The sequence below is a fragment of the Kogia breviceps genome, chromosome 7 (genome assembly GCF_026419965.1).
Source record: "Kogia breviceps isolate mKogBre1 chromosome 7, mKogBre1 haplotype 1, whole genome shotgun sequence".
In the NCBI taxonomy this organism is placed as follows: domain Eukaryota; kingdom Metazoa; phylum Chordata; class Mammalia; order Artiodactyla; family Physeteridae; genus Kogia; species Kogia breviceps.
Genome location: NC_081316.1, coordinates 65794318 through 65815686, shown reverse-complemented (window position 1 = coordinate 65815686; position 21369 = coordinate 65794318). Strand labels below are relative to the sequence as shown.

Sequence of the window (21369 nt, the reverse complement as noted above, 5' to 3'; positions counted from 1 at the left end):
CTCACTAGACAAAGCCCAGCCGGGGAAGTGGGGGTGAGCTGGCAGGGGAGAAGGGAGAGCTCATTCGTTCAGACCCCCGGGGAGTCTCTGGGAAGGGGAACCCCCCGCTTCGAGTCCCCCAGGGTCCAGGTGACCCAGGATGAAAGAGCAGGTAGAGCTATTCACATCATAGACATAGCACAGGTGCAGACAGGGACGTGAGTCAGTGTGTGGGCCCATTCTCCCACCTCTTTCCTCTCTGACCAGAGAGCACTGGGCAGGTTAGCTCATCTTAACTCTAGACCAAGATCGAGAGGGGTCAAGATGGAGCCAGCAACAGTGAGGTGGCGTGGCCCCAGACAAAGAACTGGTACCTCAGGAGCTAGATGGGGAAGGTTGGCCCAAGTCAGAGGCCCCTCCCCTGAGGGACATGCTGCCCAGAGGAGGCCTGAATAAGGACAGACACAGGCTCTGGACGGAACAGTGTCAGAATTTTCCAGGAGGGAAATCAGGAAGCTTGGGGCCTGCTCCTGCCCTGTGTGGTGCTTTTTCCCAGACCCCTCCTGACTCACCAGCCCACGGTGGGAGCCAGGGTAGAAGTCTAAGGAGAGGGCCTGGAACCTGGTGGCGGCTAATGGAGCTGACCCAGGGGACAAATGAGACATGAGGACAACAACTGGTATTGCCTGCTCCAGAGCAAGGAGATCTAGGCCCTGGATACCAGCCCCCTCCCCTCCTCTCCCCACCCTGTCCCTAAAACTGTGCACTTACCACCCCACGGTGTGACTGTGTGGCATCCTCTTCAGCTGATTTCTCACCGGACCCATCTGGAAACCCAAAGGGAGTCGGGTCAGCCTCCGCTTCCTCAGCCTTGGGGCCAGAGCCCTGCAGGCCACCACCTCTAGGCTCTGCCCCTCCAAGGCCTGTTGCCACTTCTGCAGCCCCCCACACCAGTAGGTCCCTTTGCCCCAGTGTGGGGACTTATTCCTACTTCTCATTACCGCGCCGCCTCACCCTTGGGTTGATGAGGTCCCTACAACTGGGCCACTGCCTCAGTTTCCCCACGCTGGCCTCTTGGTCACTTAAGACTGAACCACCTGGCTGGGCCAGAGCATCTTGTTCAGCGTCCTCACGGATGGCCCAAGGGCTCTGAATCCCAGCCTGCTTAGCTGCAGTCCCCTGGGCAGCCTCTCTGTCCAGCCGCGCATGAAGTCACCAGACTCGGTCTATACTATACCCTCCCGTGGTTGCCCTCTAGCCCCTCTGCCCCTCCAACTGGAACAGCCTAGGACTCCTCCATCCCCTACACCCTGGGGCACCAGCACACAAAACCCCCTGGAGTCCTGCAGCTTCCTCCATCCCTGAGTGGGATTCTCTCCCCTTCACCCCTGCCTCACATACAGAGTGTCACCACTGAGCATTCTGGGTTCAGAGATCCAGAACGTTGGAATCAGCCTGGTCATTAGAAATCACCAAGGCCAATTTCTCATTGCACACACAGCACAGCTGAGGCCCAGAGAGGGGAAGGAACCTGCAGGAATTAGCTGGAAGAACCAGGACTAAACTAGGATCACCTGGCTCCTGGTCCGGTGCCCTTCCACAGTGCCAACATCTGGGGAAACGTTCTATAGAGGAGCACTCCCCTCCTCAAGTCCTGCCCGCAGGGGACAGTCTGGCCATCTGTGCACTTCATTCTGCCCAAGCTGCTTGCCCCGCACTCGTCAGTGTGTTGCCTCTTTCTGTGCTATACAGAGATGCTACCTGGATTCTGCTTGACACAGGTGCCCTGAGCCCCAATGAGCCCAGGCCTGTGCCCAGCTCTGCCATGAGGAAGACAGGAAGAGACATGGTCACTGCCTGCACAGACCCCTCTCTTGTGCCTCTTCTGATCCTCTTGGCCTCGGTTGACTGCAGGGATTTTGTCCCCTCACTGCAGGCACTGCAGCAACACCCCCTTCACATGGGCTCCAGCCAACTTCCCTCAGACGCAACCTGCCAGCGGGTGCCCTCGTGCCACATCCCCTCCACGTCTCTGCCCCCACTTCTTACCCTGCCCCACTCCCACCTCCCGCTCCCAGGACAGCCTAGCACAACCAGGGAGTGTGAGGGCATCACCCTGCCTTGGGGTGAATCTTTGACCAGTGAGAGTTGGTGGCTGCTGGGCAAATTCCTCCTCCTCCTCTATCACCTCCAGACTTTTCTGAGGAACAGAAGGCCACTTAGAGCAATAGGTCACACTTGATATCAAGCAAAGGCCAGCTCCCCAACACATTCCTGTGTTGTTTTTCCCTCCCTCCCTGCTTCACTCTCCCTTCCCCTCCTTCCTGCTCCCTGAGACTGCAATAAAAAATAATGCACATCAGCCTCTGACACAGGCTTAGCTTTCTAGAGGCTGCAGCTAAGCCACCGCCCTGAGGAAAGAATGGTTTGCTACATGCTTCGTGTCCCCTGAGGTTCTCCCCTAACAGTCCATGGCTAGGTCCCTGTGGTGGGGTGGGCGGGCACTGCCAGATCTAGGGACAGACTCACCTTTGCAGGCCTGGCAGCAGGAGGCGGGCAGCAGGAGGGGTGCAGGGCAGCCCGGTTCTGGGCAGGTCATGAGGCCGCAGTAGATCTGGCCCTCCTGACAGACAGAGCAAACAGGAGCTGGGAGATGAGCTCTGATGAGGACCAGCCTTGGGGCTGGGAGAGGCCCTGCCCTGGGGGCAAGTGGCCTTGAGGTCCCCTCTGAGGTGGGGAGGGAGGGAACAGCAGAGTCTCCTGGGCAAGGCCCAGCCATCTCAGAGGAGGCCCTCGTACCCCTCCCACTCTTACTCCAGGCCCTGAGTCACCCTTCAGCTTCTAAAGTGTTTTTGTACCCAGTCTCTCCCTAGGCTTTCACAGCAACCCAATGAGGTGAGATTCTCCCATCCTACAGATGTGGAGGGACTGTGGAGGGGCCTGGACCCTCTGAAGTCAGAGACACAACTGGGCAGAGTGGACTAGAACCCAGTCTTCAGGCTTTTCCTACTGCTATCAGTGTCCTTCTCCCCTGGCCTAGAACAGCGAGCCCAGAGAAAGGCAGGACATTCCAAGTCCCAGATGTTCCCTTCCCCCTGAGGCCATTCACTTTCACTGTCCTTTGACCAGGAGGAATAATTCCCCCTACCCCCCCGGGGTCCACACCGTGCTCTGCAGGCCCAGACCACTGGCCTGTACTAAAGGGAAGTAGCAGGTCTTACGGTACAGCTGCAGAGGACACACTGGTTGGGCAGGCGGGAAGGGAGCAGCTCGTGGGCACTGAAGATCTCTCCATGTTGGTACGTGGTCCCGTTGTGCTGGCAGGACCTTGGCGGGGCCCGGAGCCCAGAGGGAGTGTGAGGTTCTGCAGGTGGGGAGGGGAAGGAGGAAGGAGAAAATGGTCTAAGAGCTTCGCCAGAACTAACTGAGTCACTTTTCTGAAATGTTTGTATCCTATCCCTTGCTATCATTTAAACCAAGCGCTGGCCTCAGCCTTCCCAGCCAGACCTCCTATCAGTGAACAAAGAGGTCCCCAGGACACCTATGTCTGACTGTGTCACTCCCTCTCATGGCCTTTGAGCCCCTCAGTTTCAGAGCTGGCGCTGATCAGAGCAAGAAGGCAAGGCCAGATGCTTCAGGTACACTGAGCCCCACTCAGTGGGGACCTGTGTGAGTTCACATTCAATAAGCATCCATGGAGCACCTCCTAGTGCCAGGCACTGTTCTAGGTGCTGGGGATACAGCAGTGAACAAGACAAGGTCCCACATGGAGTTTCATCCTAGTGGAGTCAGCTGGTATGATTCCGACTGCGCTTGTGTAAGCTTGGTGTCAGCTCCTGCCATTCCCTGGCCACCAGAGCCCCCTCCCCATCACCTGCCAATTAGCCAGCCCTCACCCTGCTGGGTAGAGGGGTAAGCCTCCTGTCCAGGAGGAACCTGCTCATTCTTTTTTTTAAAAAAAAAAATTTTATTTTTTTAACATCTTTATTGGAGTATAATTGCTTTACAATGGTGTGTTAGTTTCTGCTGTATAACAAAGTGAATCAGCTGTACATATACATATGTCCCCCTATCTCCTCCCTCTTGCGTCTCCCTCCCACCCTCCCTATTCCACCCCTCTAGGTGGTCACAACCTGCTCATTCTTTCAAGACATATTTACTAAGCACTTTCTCTGCACCAGGCGCCATGCTACACATTGGGAATGGAGTGCGAATAAGACCCGGCCCCTCCCATCAGGAAACTGACAGTCTCACTGGGTAGAGACAGGCCCCAAGCAGTGACACTGGTGTGGTATGGGCTAGGGCGATGGAAGCGCAGAAGTTGTGGCAGCACAGAGGAGGCGCCCCTAACTCAGCCGGGGAGGGTGGTCAGGGAAGGCTTCCTGAAGGGGCTGATGGCTGAGCTGAGTCTTGAGGAACACGCAGACCAGGCAGGGAAAGAGACAAGGCTGCGAAAGAGAGAGGGAGGGAGGAGCCTGCGACAAAGAAGGGGTCTGGGCCAAGGCGCAGTGCTCGAGGCGTGGTCAGGACTCCCGGGGTCAGCCTCAGCCGGGGAGGAGGCCTGATGCCCCCTCACTGGGCAGGATGAAGCACAAAGCCTCTGCTCCCCTAGGGAAACCAGAATCAGGAAACTATGACCCAAGTTGGAGTCATGGTCAGATGCCTACTGGGGTCCCACTTGGAAAAGGAGACCCTCTACATACATACTCCATACAGGTCCCCAGCTCCCCAGGAGAGCCATGATTCCAGAGTCTGGAGCTGAGGCTTCAATCTGGAGCCTCCCTCCCTTCATCATCTTCTTTTATTTTTTTTTCTCACCCAACTGAACTTTTTTCTTTGAACATCTTTATCGAAATATAATTGCTTTACAATGTTGTGTTAGTTCCTGCTGTACAACAAAGTGAATCAGCTATATGCATCACCTTAGTGCTACTAAACATGGATGCTCCTCTCAACGTGTCCCTGCCTTCGGAGTTGGCCTCCCCACTGGCTGCTCCTCATTTGCCACTTGGTTATGCCAGTTTCTTCTCACACCACCTCTCGTCTCCTCTCTCTTACCTCTGCTTCCTAGAATCCGAGTCTCAGAGGCTCCTAGCAGGTTCTTAAAATGATGGACATTGAGCGTCATGGCACACAGCATCCCTAAACCCCAGCCCTGGGAGGAATCTCAGAGTACATGTACTTCAACGCCTTCGGCCAGTCCCAGCCCCTGGTGGTGATCCTGGGGTGACCCTGCAGGGCCTCCCAGCCCCAGCTCACTCACGTGCACTTACACAAGGCATGTCCACTCACTCAGGCTCTGGCCCAAGAGTGATAGGAGACCATGTGTGTCGTCAACAGGCCAAGCATGCCCGTTTTCCTTCAGCTATTTTCCACGTTCTCTCTGCTTTCCTGCCAAACACAGCCACTTCAGCACGAGAAGCTTGTGGCTACCCCAGCCCTCCTTGGGGATCCGTGGGGGATGTCTTCCCCTGAGCACCTTGGTGTCCCAACAGTTCTGGTGTCTGCAGACTGCCCCTCTCATTCCAGGGGTCTCCTTCAGCTGGAGGCCTGTGTCAGGAGTGGGTCAAGGGTCAGTGGGCAAGCGGGAGGCTGGCACAAGGGCAGGAGCGCAGCTACTTACCCGCACACCGGGGACAGCACTGCTGTGGCTCTGTCACAGGCTGGGGGCAGTGGACAGGCGGGCAGTGGAGGCGGTAACAGTTCACATGGGCACTCTGAAGGGGACACAGGGGTCAGTCCTAGTTCCAAGGAGCCACTGTCTCCCACCGTCCCCTCCCCAAACCCCCTCCCAACTGCAGGGCACTGTACTCGTTTTAAGCCTGCGATGGGATAAGAGTGATAAACTCTGTGTGTCCAGTCTCTCCCCTTCCCCTGCTCATTTGTGTGGTTTGCCCAACCGTGTCCCTCCCCACCACGGAGGAGGGCACCGTGTGCCTGGATTTGCACAGATCTTTTGTGTCCCTTTGTGGTGTTTGAAAAATACAAGTGAAAGACTGGGTTATTCTAACATTGATCTTGACTGTGCTTTTTTAACTCCAGGGCTTTGTTCTTTTACCTCCGGACCTGAGCCTCAGGGCTAAGAGAGGAGTGTGACACACAAAGGGAGGTGACAGGGATGGGGGACACAGCTAGAAACAGCACGTGGAGAAGACTCAGGGCTTTGTGATCTGCTCTCTAAATCTCTGGGAGGTGTGGTTGATCCCACACAAAGCCTTGGGATTGGTACCAGAGGAAGGGCCTGAAATCTTGGACTTTTTCATATACAGCAAACGAGAGAGAAGGGGCAGAGAAGCATGCACAGAGATGAGCAAAAACAGAACTGGACGGGGGGCCACCACTGGAGATTTTCCCAGGCAGTCTGTCAGCCTGTCACAGACGCCCCACACTTTCCTCTCCCTCTGCTGTCAGGGCGTTGCCCTGTGTTGTAACAGACCATTACATCTGTCTCTTCTAACCAACCGCGAATTCCCAAGAACAAGGGCCAAGCCTCACTCTATTCATCTCTGAATTGTGGGCACAGGGCCTTGCACCAAACAAGTGCCCGCTGAAGTTCGAATGAACGAATAAGTGAATGAATGAGAGCCAGGAGGGGAAGGAGGTCTCTCCCTTAGTCAAATGGAGCCAGCTTTGTTTAAACTTTGGAGTTGGCAAGTGTGTTTCCAGCCCCAGCTGAGTGCCCCCGAAACACTTCTTCCAAGGCAGCCTCCTGCCCCATGGAGAACCCTGGAGCAGGCCTTAGTCTCTCTGGGCTCACTGCTTCCCCAGATGGCCAGAGGCGATCACAAGGATTAATAAGTGCTAAGGGACATTCTAGAGTCCACAGGATTGGTCTGAGCTCCAGAAGGGGCCTTCTAGAGGCCTGGCACACAGGGGTGTTTGATAAATGTCCAGAGGGTGAACGGAGCCCCTCAGGTGAGAAACCAGGGTAGAGTATGAGGAACTGTGTTGTCTGAAGAGTTAGAATCTCTCTCGATTCTGGCCTTGAAGGAACCAAGGGGTGGAGATGATGCGCGACATGCAGCAGGAAGTAAGGCAGGGACAGGCTGGCGGTGGAGGGGGGGGAGGCGAAAGGGCAGGGGCAAGGCAGGAGGCCTTGCAGCCAAAGGGTGCCTCTCAGGAAAGTCATAACTACCATTTATTGAGTGGCTACTAGGTGCGGGCATTATGTTATATAGAAATTCATTCTCTCACTTCATCCTCTCAACAACCCTAGAGGGAGATACTATTTATTATCCACCATTTCAAAACGAGAAAAGAGCCTCTGGGAGGTCAAGTTGCCTAAGACACACAGCGGGTGGGCACTGTGTAGGGTCTGTGCACTTTCCATGAAAGTGCCTCTGGTGGAGGGGGCGTGGACTGATTCATTCACTCAATGTTTACTGCATGACAGCTGGGCGCCACATCCTCTTCTGAGCACTAGGGGCATAGCAGTGAGCGAGAGTCAAGAGTTCTGCTCTCACGGAGCTCCCCCCTAGCAGGGGGAGACAGACTATAAAAAATAAAGTAGGAACAAGATCATGTCAGATGTTAAATTTATAACAGGAATAAAACAGTGTAATGTGATTGCATTAACAAGGTTAGACTATTTTAGAAACAGCCACAGAGAAAGCCTCATAAGGAGGCAACTTTATGTTATAAACTGCAAGATGAGAAGGAACCATTCCTGGGAAGATCTGGGGGAAGAACATTCCAGGTGGAGGAACAAGTCAGAATGAGTTGAAGTGTTGGTGCAGGTAGGAAATGAGGTTGGAGAATAAGGCAGAGTCATATCACATGGCGCCCACAGCAGGCAATTTGAATTTTACTTTAGGTGCAGCGAGAAGCTATTGGAGGGTTTTAAGAGCTTTTGAATGACATGATTAGTTTTTTGTTCAGAAAAGATCCTTCTAGCTGCTGGGCGGAGGACAGATTAGAAAGGGGTACAGGGAGACCTCATGGGATGCTCACACAGCAGCCTAGGTGAGAGAGGAAGGTGGCTTAGATTAGGGGGGAGCAGTGATGATGGAGAGAAGGAAGGGATTCAGGGTGTATTGGGGGGATGCCGGCTACAGCCCCTTGGGGTGAGGAAACTGTGTATGTGTGAACTCTGGGGAGGGAGAAATGAATTAACTCCACTGGATCACAAAACTTGGACTTTGTCAACTGGACCACATGATATGTCTGGAATTTTCTGTTATGGTTTCCTTCCTGTTTTTTGGCTATATTTCACAAAGTTCTTTTTGAAAAAGCTGATTGGCCTCAGATGTGCTAAGGAAAACCAAGGGGAAGCAGGGATGGGGGGTTGTGCTCCCACTGGCATCAGGTTCGACCAGGGGCCAGCATGGTAGAAGCAGTGGGGAATCAGAGGGAAAGACCCCAGGAGGAGTGAGACCCCAGTGGTCAGAGTCAGGAGAGGGGCTGGCCCACCCCCCATCCATGTCCCAGTGTTTCCTCAGAAGCTCTTCTCTGCTCCCACCCTGAGGATTGTTTTAACAAGGGAGGCTCTCACAGCCTTGGCTGTGCAGGGAAAGGGAGGAGCTAAGGGGCTGTGGCTCCAGCTGGGAGCTAGGTACTCCCTCCCCCCAGCACCCTTGCCTGGACAGAGAGAGCTGCAGACTTCACACACCAATGAGACTGGGCCACCGGCAGCTGAGCCAGGGCCGAGGGGGTTCAAGCCTCCTAAATCAGCGGTCCCCAACCTTTTTGGTGCCAGGGACCGGTTTCGTGGAAGACAAGTTTTCTACGGACGGGAAGGGTGGGGGCGGGAATATTAATTCAGGTGGTGATGCGAGCAATGTGGGGGATGGTTCAGGCGGTAATGTGAGCGATGGGGAATCCCGGCAGATGAGGCTTCACTCGCCCACCGCTCACCTCCTGCTGTGTGGCCCAGCTCCTAACAGGCTGCGGAGGACCGGTACCGTGGGTTGGGGACCCCTGTTCTAAATCACTCCCTCCTTTGCCATCCTCTAACCCCATACCTGGCCTGGGAATTCTGGACCACATGGGGGTCTCGTTTATTCCACCCAGTTGACTGTACAAGGGCCTGTGGAGGGTGCTGGGTTGGGGTGGGCTGGGGGGAGACAGAGGTTAACAGAAGATCTGGTCTCTGCCTCGGTTGGTATAGCCTTCCGCAAGACCCCAAAATGGGCATGAGTGAATGCCTAGGAAGACCTGCTCCCAGGGCTCCATCTAGGCGAGGCAGTAACCAACAGACACAGACAACCATTTTACTTGCCAACAGTGATCAGGAGAAAGGGACAGAGAAACTTATGTGGGCTCCCAGAAGAAAATACTTCCAGGTGAGGGATCAAGTAAGGTTCCTGGCGGAGGTGGCATTTGGGTGAAGCTGCAAAGTATAAATACTTGGACCAGTGGTGTTGGGAGAACGCATCCTAAGGTAGGGCGGCCAGAGAGGTGGCTGGAGGAGATAGCCCGAGGAAAGGAAGGATTAGGAGGTCAGGTCAGGAAGGCTGTCTTCTGCTGCATGGGCACAGGGAGGCTGGCACCAGCAGGAAAGAAGGCTGGATGAGAGATGGGAGGCCTGGGTCCTCATCCCAGCCCAGCTACTGACCCACTGTGTGATTTATCTCTGGGAGGCGCACGGTAGTCACCTATGCCTAGGTATTAGATACCCAGTAGTGAAGTGGTGTGGCCTCAAGTCCCTCAGTTGCTGCTGACAGAGCACGATTCTAGGGGGCCCAGTTCCAGACTGCCCCTGACCTTCAGAGTCAGGCTGTCCTCCCTCCCTCCAGGGTGCCTTCACTGGAGGTCTCCCAGACATACCTGTCACAGGTGGCCAGAGGAACCTACCTCGGAGCAAGTACAGCGCAGGCAGTACATCAGGCCCTGGGGCTCCAGGTAGGGGTGCCAGCTCTCGCCAGGGGAATACCTCTTCCCGTGGAAAAGGCAGAACATGTCTGGGCCTGGCAAACCAACCAGTGCTTTATCAGTCCCAGGAGGCTCCAGCCTGAAGTCCCTGCCTCATCCCTCCTTCTTTCTGGCTCTAGGAAGGATGTCATCTGGACCACTCAAGTGAAAGAGAATCCACGGGACGTGCTCTCCTAGTCAGAGGGCCAAAATGTCTGAGTTTGAATATCAGCTTGACCACATACTTGCTGTGTGACTTTGGGCATGTCACTGTCCCTCTCTGAACCTTAACACTTCTCTCACAGCGTGGTTAGGGGATTAAGCAGTGAACATGCTTTACAGATTTAAATTGTTGTGTAAATGTTAGTTATTATAATTAGATGAATAATCTGAGGCCCAGAGAGGCCAAACTACACCTCGAAAAACACACAGTAAGTCAGTAATCAAGCAGGGATGACAGCCAAAGTCTCCTGACTCACAATGCAGTGCTCCTTCTGCCCTCATAATTACACTTGCTTCCTTTTCCTTTGTCCCGTTTCGCTTATTTATTTACTACATCTCTGCACCCTCCCCTCCCTTGCCCTCTGCTGCTCCCCTGCCTATACACACACACACACACACACACACACACACACACACACACACACACACACACACACCCCTTCTCTGGACCATGTGACCTATCTTTCTAATAAAGCCACTGACAGCAGCTTTCTTGCTTTCATACTCTACTGTGTCCCTATATCTCACTAAGCTCTGATGGAAAGTGCTTGAATTGGGAAAACAAAGTGCTGCCTAGTGGAAAGGTTGTTAGAAAACTGACTTTTAAATATCCTTAAAAATAGTCATTGGTACTGTGACTGCACATCACCTGATTACTTTTGTAATCTGCCTATCAGTCATCAATATGTAGATGAATGCTTCTAAGAATGACTGAAATAGTTTATTTCCTTATGTGGGTTAGATATCTCTCCTGCAATCCTTCTTTCTTGAGACCTCCACCTCTTCTCTCCTCCCACAGTCCATCAATTGCCCAGTCTTTCGAGCTCTGTCTAGAACACTCTTGTCCTCACCTCTCACCAGCTCAGCACCTAATAGCCCCAGGTCAGGGCTCCTGGTCAGGCGCTGAGTCCCCCTTGCTGTGTTCCTCTGCCTCTGGCCCTATCCCTGCCAATCCTCCTCCATACAGGTACCTGATGATTTTTACAACCCAGAAGGGATGCTATCATTCCTACAAAAACCTCTCCATTATCCAAAGAATAATCTAAGCTCTTTCAGGGGGAAACTGGGAGGCCCAGCACAAGCTAAGTATCCATAAAGACACGTTGAATTAAATGAGATTGAAATTTGGAGAAAGAAACCAACATTTGTTGATGATATTCTGTTTACGTAAATTACTTAATTATCTTATTAACATCAATGTTTTGAGAATTAAATTGAATAATGCTTGGAAAGTGCTTACTTAGCCCCGTTCCTGACACTTAGTTGAATGTTATTATTATGATAATTATGGTAACAATGACCCTGCAAGATGGACATTATCATCTGTTTGAGATTCAAGAGGATAAGGTCAGTTTTGCAGGGTCATTGGGATCATTACCATGATTATAAGAAAACTAGATGAGAAAACTGAGGATCACAAAGACTGAGTGACTTGCCTGAGGCCACCCACCTATTGATTTGAACCCAGGACCCCAGGTTCCCAAGCGGAGATCCCTTTAGTTCACCTCACTTGCCATGGCTTTTTGCTCAGACTCAGGGCCTAGAGGTTTATTCGCTTGGTCCTGCGGGCTGCCATCCCCCATTCGCTATTGTTTTCTCTTGGTCCCCTATTGGTCTAGAATCTAGAGATTGCCTTTCATGCCCCTCCTGCACACTTTCTAGAGTCTCACACTTTCTGAATCATTCTCTTAGATGTTTAAGCTCACAGAACCACAGAGCATCAAAAGCAGTACAGTAGCAAGGGCAGCTCACCGGCGAGGCCAGAATCCCCTCTCCGTGCTGGGGGTGGCCTGGAGCGGGGGACAGGAGCTAAGGGCCTCTGCGAACCTTTAGAAAGTTTCCCTTGTGAGAAGCTGAGATGAGCCTCCCTGGCTCTCTGCACTGCTTCTGCCCTGCCTCTTGGCCTCCCCAAAACAAGGATTTGAGGCCGCGGTCGTGATGCCCTCAGAGTCTGTGCTTCAGTGGCCACTGGGGCGGCCAAGGCTTGGTTTGCTCCCCACCCACTCTCCAGCCCCACATGGTAGAGGGGGGATCAGACAGCAGATCCCGTTCCCAGCAAGGCCCCGGCTGGCCCGTATCAAATGAGCTGTGTTCATCTCTCAGCCTCTGCTGGCAGAGAGGGCAGGACACAGACCCAGCTGGGGTGCTCGGCAGAGCCAGCCCAATGCTCCGAGGATTGAATAATGTCTTTCTTCCTCAGTCCCTCCCCCACAAGAGAAGGGAGCGATTGCAACACCGCTAAGGCCTTGCTGCTGAAGAAAACCTGTCCCACCTTCTCTGGGGCGGCCCTGTAGCCCCGCCCCTGTGCCAGTTGGCAACCCCTCCCCGTCCCCGCAGGCTCAGAGCATGAAGACAGAGAGAATGTCTCAGCCCATGCCCAGGCCAGGAGGTCCCTTCCCCCCATGGACGGACCTGGCAGCAGCTAAGAATGTGGAGGCCTGGCAAGCCGTCCCCCAACCCCAGGCCCACCACGCCCTCCAAGGTGAGAAGCACTGCCCAGAGCTCCCACTTCTTCTAGGGAGGTGAGTGCCAAAGGCCACGCCAAAACCAGGCAGGAGGAAGAACTGCCAAGACCTCAGGCTGCCTGCGTCCCCGCAGTCCTGGTACTCGCCCCATCCTTGCACGTGGCGGGTAGAAGGGGCTCTAGCTCCTTATGCCACGATATCACTGTGTGATGTTGAGGAAGACTCTTTCTTTCCTTCTCTGAGCCTCAGTTTCCCATCTGCAAAATAAGGGGTGGGGGTGAACTTGGATCTTCACGGGTTTACTGTACAGATAGTTTCTGAATCCATGATTTCAAAATTCTAAGATTCTACATTTCATTAGAACACAAAGCTTCTAGAGTTGTAGGATGTTGTGCTTCTAAGATTCTATCATTTCAAGCTTCCATGATTTCGGATGTGTTGATGGTCTCATACACCTAGGCTCTCAGGGGCTCCAAGGGGGGCTAGGATGAGGCTCAGGCAGCCAGTGCAGCCGATCCTGATGACATGGAGAAGGAAGCAAAGTCTGTTTCTCATATCCCCTCCCTTCCCATCCACTCTCTGTTGGTCCTCTGTGGCCTCCCCACTCCAGCCCTGGCCTGAGGCCTGCCCTGCTTCTTCTCTCCACCAACTGTGTCTTCCCTCGGGGGACTTTTGGAGTTAGTGTGCCCCGCCAGTGATGTCTAACCCAGGAGAAAGACATTAGTGGAGGAAGTTTTTGTTTGAGGAGGACGATTGGCCCTGTTCCAGGCTTTAGAGAGACAAAGAAGAATTAAAGTGGGACAGGTCTCACACCCTTCAAAACCCCTCACCCAGTGTGTATGTAGTTTCCAAACTCTGGCTTCAGAGTCCAATAAGCTGGGGTTCAAACTGGATTTGGCTTTTATCTGCAGCCTGCATTTAGACAAGCGATTTAAACATTCCGGGCCTCAGTTTCCATATCTGTTCAATGAGATGAGTAATAATCTTTGGGGGTTATTGCAGAATTAAATCAAATAATATGTGTAATATGCCTAATGCCTGGCACATATTAGATGCTCAATTAAATGGTAGGTTAAAAACAAACAGACAAAAAGCAGACCTGGGTGCTGACCCCAAACTTTCCAAACAGTCCATTTCTCATGGTATTCCTTCTACTCCCAGAATTCTATTATGGCATGAACATCATGGTGCCTGCCATTAAGGTCAAATCTCCCAGGTCTCAACCTCACCAACCTTGCTTTCTGTGGTTCCCTGCACTCTCCTAGCCCCACTCACAAGCCAGACTCCCTCAACACCACCTCTGTCTACACAGATCTGGGCTGGGATACAGCCATGAAAGTGGTCAGAAAGGTTGGAGGAGAAAATGGGAGGGCAGGGATGAGAGGCCAGAGATCAGGCTGAAGAAAGAGGCAGAGGCTCACGAAGGGCCTTGAGACCCCTGAGGGCAAAGGAAAGCCACAGAAAGGCCTTAAACTGGGGTGTGCCCATGGTCAGGTTTTCATTTTAGAATCATCACTGCGGCTGCAGGAAAGGAGAATGGATTGGAGAGCAAGACTGGAGGCAGAGAGACCAGGGAGAGGCTGTTACAGTAATCTGTTTTGAGATAATGCTGGCCTGGACCAAGGCAGGAGCAGTGCTGATGGGCAAATGTACAGATTTGAGGAACACTAAGTAGGTACCGTAGGTACGTAGGCTTTCAGACAGACTGGATGTGGGTGGAGAGGGTGAAAGAGCAGTCAAGGATGGGATTGAGGTTTCAAGCCTGAATAACCAGGTGAATGTGGGGTTCTTAGCACAACAGGCAGTAAATGTTATTGTCATTATTTTTGATGTATTTTTATCATTAGTAATATTAACATTAGTTCCTGCTATTCATTCACTGATTGAGCACCTTGTATATCAAGTCATACATGTCCATGGGCCTGGTACATAACTAAATAAGACACCCTCCCCACCCTCAAGGAGCTTACAGCCTAATGAAGAAGACAGATAGATATGATACATACAGTTGACAAGTTCTAAAATAGTGGAAGCATGGGGGCTTGAGGGAAGGCTTCCTTGAGAAGGTGCCTGACCTGGACCTTGAAGGAGTTAACAAGGTAGAGGTGGGTTGACCTAATCTGAATTCAGGGTAGCAACATTTATCAGACAGACTCTGGTATCTGTCACAATGTTATCACATCACCCCAGCCTGTCACGAGCAGGCTCCCACCTGCTTTTCCAGCAGAACTCTCGGTGGTGGCCCTTTTTTAAGCCTCACCTCCTCTTGCTAAATTTCTCACTCCCCCCATCCAACCCACACCCACACTCCTTCAGGGTTCTGTGCCTTTACACACACTGTTTCTTCCACCTGGAATGTGATCCCCCATCTCCAACGTTTGACCAACTCCTCATTCTTCCAAAGCCTGTTTAGATGCCACCCCGTGAAGCCACCCAAACCTTCCGGGCCACTGGCCAGTCCTTCCTGTGGGGTCCCACAGAACTGAGTTCAGCCCTCTGTCACAATTTTCATCATACTAGATTAGAAATACTTATTGAGTGGATTCCTCTTCCTTACTAAACTGTGAGTTTCTTGAAAGCAAGGACCAGATCTCATTCATTTTTATATCTCCAGCATTCTGTGCAAAGGCTACATAGAGTTGGCACTTGATAAATGAATGCATGATGAAAGAATGGAGTTGAAGGAGGTTCTGGAAGAGGAGGTGATTGCTGGTCCTTAATCCTGGAAACCTCTTGCTTTAAAAAAAAAAAGGGGAAATTCATGATGTGACAGGAGAGCCAAATCTCTTTAGGTACTTGGATCTTGCCACCTAACGGGAATTAGCCTTTGACCTCCCCTTTCCATCTCCCATCATCTGAACTCCCAAATTACCCACCAAACCAAACACCATGTACAAAAAGGCCAGGAGCCTGGGGAGGTATGCAGCTGAGCGATTCCATGATCTTCACGTGTAAGTCAAAATTCCCAAACTGCCCCATCCAAGGTCAATGCACATTCTGCCTTGAAACCCTCATGCTACGATAAAGGTCTCTTATGGAGTAGTCAGGAGTGGGTAGTGTGGCTGGGAATTCTTCCAAAAAGAGACAGAAAAGACAAGAAAGAAACTTCTGGGCTGCAGGAGAGGCTGGATAAGACCACGAAAATGGCACCAGGTGGAGCTGGGGCTGGAACTGTGGCTGGCCTGTCCTCAGCCTGAGAGAACTCAGGAAACCTTAGAGAGAGCCAGCCTGCGAGGGAATGTGAGAACGTTCACATCTTTTCCCTCACGCCCAATCAGCCATACTTTATTTATATATAGTTCCCTTTTCACACAAACAAACTTGCTCCCCTCTGAGACATAAGCTCTGCTCTGGGCACTGGCACTCGATGGGGGAGGTCTCCTAAGGGAATCAGAAGTAAAAACTTCGCTCCTCAGTGGCTGAGCTGTGCAACCTAGGGAAAGGGCCCTCACTTCCCTGAAGCTGAATTCGTATCTGGCACATGGCAGATGTTCAGGAGCATAGAAGGACCTCAAAGGAGAGAGTCATCAAACCAGGAGAGGCAGCTCTGTTGCCTGGCAAAGGTCAGGGGGCATAGAAGACCCTATTTATATTCCATTCTGCCTTGGACATATATACATTTATAGACTTACAGAATCTTAGAAAGTTAGGGATTGAGAGATGATGTCCAATCCCCTATTTTACAGATGTGGACACTGAGTCCCAGAAAGGGATTGGGACTTGTCTAAGATCATTGATTTTTGCCAGCATGAACTCCAATGCCAGTCTTCAGAGCTGGGTAGGTGAAGGCTGATTATAGGAAGACCCATGCCCTAAGGGACAGGATCAGAAGAAATGGCTTTAAATTGCAAACAAAAGGATTTAGCTGAGACACAAGGAAGAATCCTGACTGCAACAGAAGAGTGTGGAACAGCCTTCTCTGGGATGGGATCCTGCCCAGAGGCAGGGGGATGCCTGCAATGATCTCTGCATTGCACCTCCCAGCAGCACTGCTCCCATATGCCAGTCCTCTTCTTTGGGAGTCCAAGGGATTCAAGGTCCCTCTCCCAGAGCCTGGCACCGTGGCCATTGGCTGGGGGGAACTTGAGAGGCCAGTCCTGGAACAGGTGCAACAGCTGGAGCAACTGCACAGCTGCTGCCCTGCTCGGCTCTGCAGCCTGCAAGCCAGTGAGTGAGACAGAGACCTCTACTGGTGGGACAGAGGAGGTGCAGAACTTCCTAGACAGACCCAGAGAGGGGCCTGACTGGAGCCAGATGTCAGCCTTCTGTACTCACTGTGCCAGGCCCCCTAGGCACTTTCTCTTGGTGTCTGAGAATCAGTCTGTCTATCCACTCCTCCCTGGCAGGGCAGGAGTACTAGGCTGCAGACCCACACTCTCCCAACTCCCTTTTCCAAAGGTCAGAGCAGACTCAGAACCAAGGCAACAGCATCTTTGGGTCTTAGAGTCTTAGATTCATGGGATGTTAAAGCTAGAATGGTCCTCAGTGATTATCTATTTGACTCCAACCATCTCACTTTACAGCTGGGGAAATCTCAGGGGCAGAGAAAGGCTACTTGCCCTGGGTCACAGTTGGAATTGGTGGCAGAGCCAGAGCTGGAGCCCTGACCTTCTGACTCCAAGTCTGCCCTCTGTACCATATTATACCATGGGAGCTCCCTTCCTGCCCAGTCTCTGCCTATGGGGTCTGGGGTTTTGTCACCTGGGAACAAAAACTTTGATTCCCATAGTATATATAACCCTTGGAGATAGAATAGAGGAGCCGATGTTTTTACCTGATAACTGACTCTCTCCTGAAGTCAGGATTGGCTGGAGGGAGAGATGAGAAAGCAGAAGTGTGCTGGACACCTTAAACGGGGGTGGGGAGGGCACAATTAGTAAGGAAAGAGCACAAAGAAGAGGAGCTGACATAGGAGAAAGAGCACTGGAAAGGGAGTCAAGGTACTAGGCAGGTTCCAAAGACAGAAGGGAGTGATGGGTGCCCAAAGCGACTGACATCATGTATGCACGCGGCTCAGCCTGGGACTGGCAACGGTACTGGTCAGTGACCAGGTCAGGGACCCCACCCTGGCTAAGGGTTCTAGCTGGGAATGGAATAGGGGTTTGATCTATGGTAGTGTTTGAGGATTAGGCCTCAGCCTGTGGCTGGAGTTGAGATTCAGTTTGGGCTAGGATCAAGGCTCAATCTGTGGCTGGAAATAGAGCCAAGGATAGAATAACCTTTGTTTGAATACCCTTGTGCTTTAAATAAGGAGCAAGCTGCCCCGCATGTCCACAGGACCTAGGCATTCTGCAGGACTGGGCCACCTCAGGAGTCAGACACCACACGGGCTTGAGAATTTCCATCTGTTGGTATCACTTCTGAAAGCACCTAAGATGTCACCAGATTTCTTACCTATAACAGGCCCGAGATCTTACTAACTAAACTTACTAAACTAAGATGAGGGTCCTCATAGGAGATCTTCAAATAAGACCTCGGCAAATGACAATAGGATTGTTTCTATTGTTTCAACATAGGTTGTTAGCACTACACAGAATGAGGCTCAGAGAAGGAAAGTGATTTGTCCTAATTCACACGACCGGTAAGTGACAAATCGGGGACTAGGATCCAGGTCTCTGTTCTTTGCTTTAATAAATTTGCTGTGTGACTTTGGGCAAGTCACTCCCCCCTTCTGGGCTTCAGTTTAACTATAAGGATTGGTACATCGAGGGGTAGAAGATTTTCAAAGGTTCTTCTGGCTTTGACATCCCGGAATCTTACACCCCTCTGACTACCAGTCCACCTCACATTAACTCAACAGTTCTGCTCTGAGATTTTTCTTGCACGTTGGGAACTAGGCTCCAGACTAGGGGAGATGGAATACTGGCAGCACCTAGTGAGAAACATGGCCCGAAGGCCAGTGGAGGCACAGAGGAGGGGAGATCAGAGTGCATCAGGTGGCAGGGAGAGTTTGCTGGAAGAGGTGTGACCTAAGCAAGGCTGTAGAGGGCTGACAAACTGTGGGAGGCAAGGGGGAGAGGTGTGGGTAGGACATGAGCAATCTGCATGAGCAATCTGATTCTAGGACATCTTTCTAAGACACATCCAGGGCAACGAAATTTGGAGAAAAGCCTTGGGGGTTAAGAGCCATATGCCAAGTGGAAGGGAGGCAGGCATGGAGGGCATCCTGTGCTAAGTCTCTTTTAAGAAACAACAGGGGGCTTCCCTGGTGGCGCGGTGGTTGAGAGTCCGCCTGCCGATGCAGGGGACGCGGGTTCGTGCCCCGGTCCGGGAAGATCCCACATGCCGCGGAGCGGCTGGGCCCGTGAGCCATGGCCGCTGAGCCTGCGCGTCCGGAGCCTGCGCTCCGCAACGGGAGAGGCCACGACAGTGAGAGGCCCGCGTACCACAAAAAAAAAAAAAAAAAAAAAAAAGAAAGAAACAACAGGAAGGTACTAGGAGGAAACCTCCAGGGCTCCAGGAGGGGGGAGGAGACATTGACTGAGTAGTAGGCATTGTGCTGGGCATTTAACACAGTCACCTCCTTTAATCCTCCCATGAAGTGTTCAGGTTCCAGGTGAGTATGGGTCTTAGACAGATGCAGAAATTGAGGCTCAGAGAAGTTGTCACTTATGAAAAGTCACACAGCTACTAAGAGGCAGAGCCAGGACTTGAACCAACCCTGGGCTCTTTTCAGGACTTGTTACTAAGGACTTCTATGAGTCTCATGCTGCTGGCAGCCCAGAGACAACCATACATGCAGCCTGCCCTCATGATCAGAGACAAGAATGAAACAAAATCCAGCACTGCCGGCTCCAGTAAGTCACGTGCAAAAGAAGGCAGAGATGGGGGAGCTGAGCTGTGGAGAAGAAAGAGCTCTAGGCTGGGAAACTGGGGTTTCATCCTAGGCTCCGCCCTGTGTAACCTGGAGCAGACCACTGCCCTGGTTTCTTTATTGGGTATGTCAGGGTTTGAACTAAGCTCCTTCCTTTTTTATAAGAGAGTATTTGGTTTTGTTTTCCATCCTCACAGCGTTCCAAGAGATTGGCAGAAGATGGGGAGGAGGTCCACCAGCCTATTGTGGAAACAGTGAGGAAACTGAGGTTCAGAGAGATTATATAAACTGTTTGCGGTTACGCTGTGTCTAAGTGGAAAAGCATGAATTAGGGAACATGTTTTTCAAGAACCTACCATGGACCAGCTAGTTGCTCGTGCTGGTTGCTTTCCATGTTTTCTTGAATTTAATCCTCAGAACAGTCCTAGGATTTTTCACTCCCATTTTATAGATTAGCAAACTGAGGCTCCAAGACATGCCCTCCTTGCCTGCCTCCTACCAGCTGGTATTCAATAGGTCTGGGATAGTGAAGACCCTGGTCTATCTCACTGTGCCCTGCTACCTCCCAGTGTCTCACAACTCCAAATCAGGGTACCTTCCACATGCTGTGGGACACGGGGGTGGGGGGGGGAAAGGCATAGGATTTGGAACTGCAGAGTCCTGGCTTTGGATAGCTCACTACCTCTGTAAACTTGAGCGTGTTTCTTCTCTCAGCCCAAGTTTTCTCATCTGTAAAATACAAATGATAATACCCACCTCATGGGAGTGTTGTGAGCATCAAAAGAGAAAAGTAATGGGAAAGTTATCCTAGTTAGCTCTTTTTTCTTTCCACTGGCTCTCTTTAAACGCAATAGCCTCTTCGTCTTCATCACACCCGTGCAGCCAAACATACCAGACTCCCTACTAGGGATAAGCATACCCCCTCCCCCACAAAAAGCACAGTGCCCTGCCCTCTCTCCCACTGCTCTCAGTTCCCTCTTCCTCGGGTCCATGGCTGCAGCCCCTTGGCTCTGAGTCTTGCCAAGTTCCCCCCAGTCTCCCAGACTCTTGAGCCCATACCGGTCCGCAGAGAAGTCTCCACCCTCCTGGTACAGGTGCTCCCTGGATGGCTGTCAGAACAGTCTGGGGTCCCAAGTCCTGACACTTTCCCGCGCATCCCGGGTGTCCCATCCCTCTTCTGCCATCCAGCACACCCACCCGCTACTTACGGGCTCGTGCGTGGGAGTCCAAGGGGAACCAGAGCAGTGCGAGTCCCAGCAAGGAGGAGAGGACCCTTACCTCGGGAACCATCCTTCCTTCCCCAGGGCCAGGCCCCCAGGCGCTAAGCCGGGAGGGAGAGTCGGGAGAAAGTGAGATGAGGGGGTCACTGAGGCACAGGGCCACAAAGCAATGCACAGACCCAGGGAGGGCGGCTGCTACAGTGGAGATTCAGAGAAGGGTCGAGAAGAAGGTGGTGAGGACAAAAAGGGAGGTCCAAGGTGGGAATAAGAGGAAGGTGGAAAGAGAACGGAGGGAAAGAGATGGAGGGATAGAGGAAGGTATGCAAGAGGGGAAAGCGATTAAAGCAAAGGAGAAGGTGAGAGGGAGGGGTGGAGAAGAAAGACAGGAGAGGACAGGGGTCCACCGAGCGCGCAGCGCTGGGCGAGGCGCGCGGGACCGGCGGGCTGTTCCGGGCGTGCGGGCTAGAAGCGGCCGGCGCCCTCTGCTCGCTGGGCTCGGGGTCGGGCCGCGGGGTCCTGGGGCCCGGCGGGGCGGCGGTACCGGCGGCGGCGATGGCGCGGCGGCCGCGGGGGGAGGCTGCGCGCGGGCCGGCTGTGCACGCCAAGGGCGCCAGGCGCCGCGCTCGGGCGCATTTGTACTTTGCCGCGGGAAGCAGGCAGCCCCGGCCTGGCGCTGGCCTAGCGCTGGCGCCTCCTCTGGGGCACCGCGGGCTCGGTGGATTGGCCACCCGAGAAACAGGCCCACTTTTCCCCCTCCTCTCTAGTGCCGGTCTCTGGGACAGACGCTCCAGGCGCGGCGCCGAGAGGAGGCGAGGGGGCT

The 21369-nt window shown here is 52.6% G+C and overlaps 1 protein-coding gene across 2 annotated transcripts in view; it reads right to left on the bottom strand.

Annotated features, from left to right (window-relative positions):
* CHRDL2 (chordin like 2) overlaps positions 1-21097 on the bottom strand; it is a 30446-nt gene extending 9349 nt beyond the window's left edge. The window contains exons 1-6 of one of the 2 annotated variants that reach the window (XM_059070840.2): positions 20538-21097; positions 9772-9884; positions 5603-5696; positions 3201-3343; positions 2509-2602; positions 751-806 (exon numbers count right to left, since the gene is read on the bottom strand). In XM_059070840.2, the coding sequence (XP_058926823.1) occupies positions 751-806; positions 2509-2602; positions 3201-3343; positions 5603-5696; positions 9772-9884; positions 20538-20619 (582 nt within the window). In that variant the 5' untranslated portion in view covers positions 20620-21097. Of the gene's footprint in view, positions 1-750; positions 807-2508; positions 2603-3200; positions 3344-5602; positions 5697-9771; positions 9885-17289; positions 17313-20537 lie in introns of those variants that run through there. The other variant, XM_067039461.1, reaches the window with a different exon arrangement.
* Between the last annotated feature and the right edge of the window lie 272 nt (positions 21098-21369).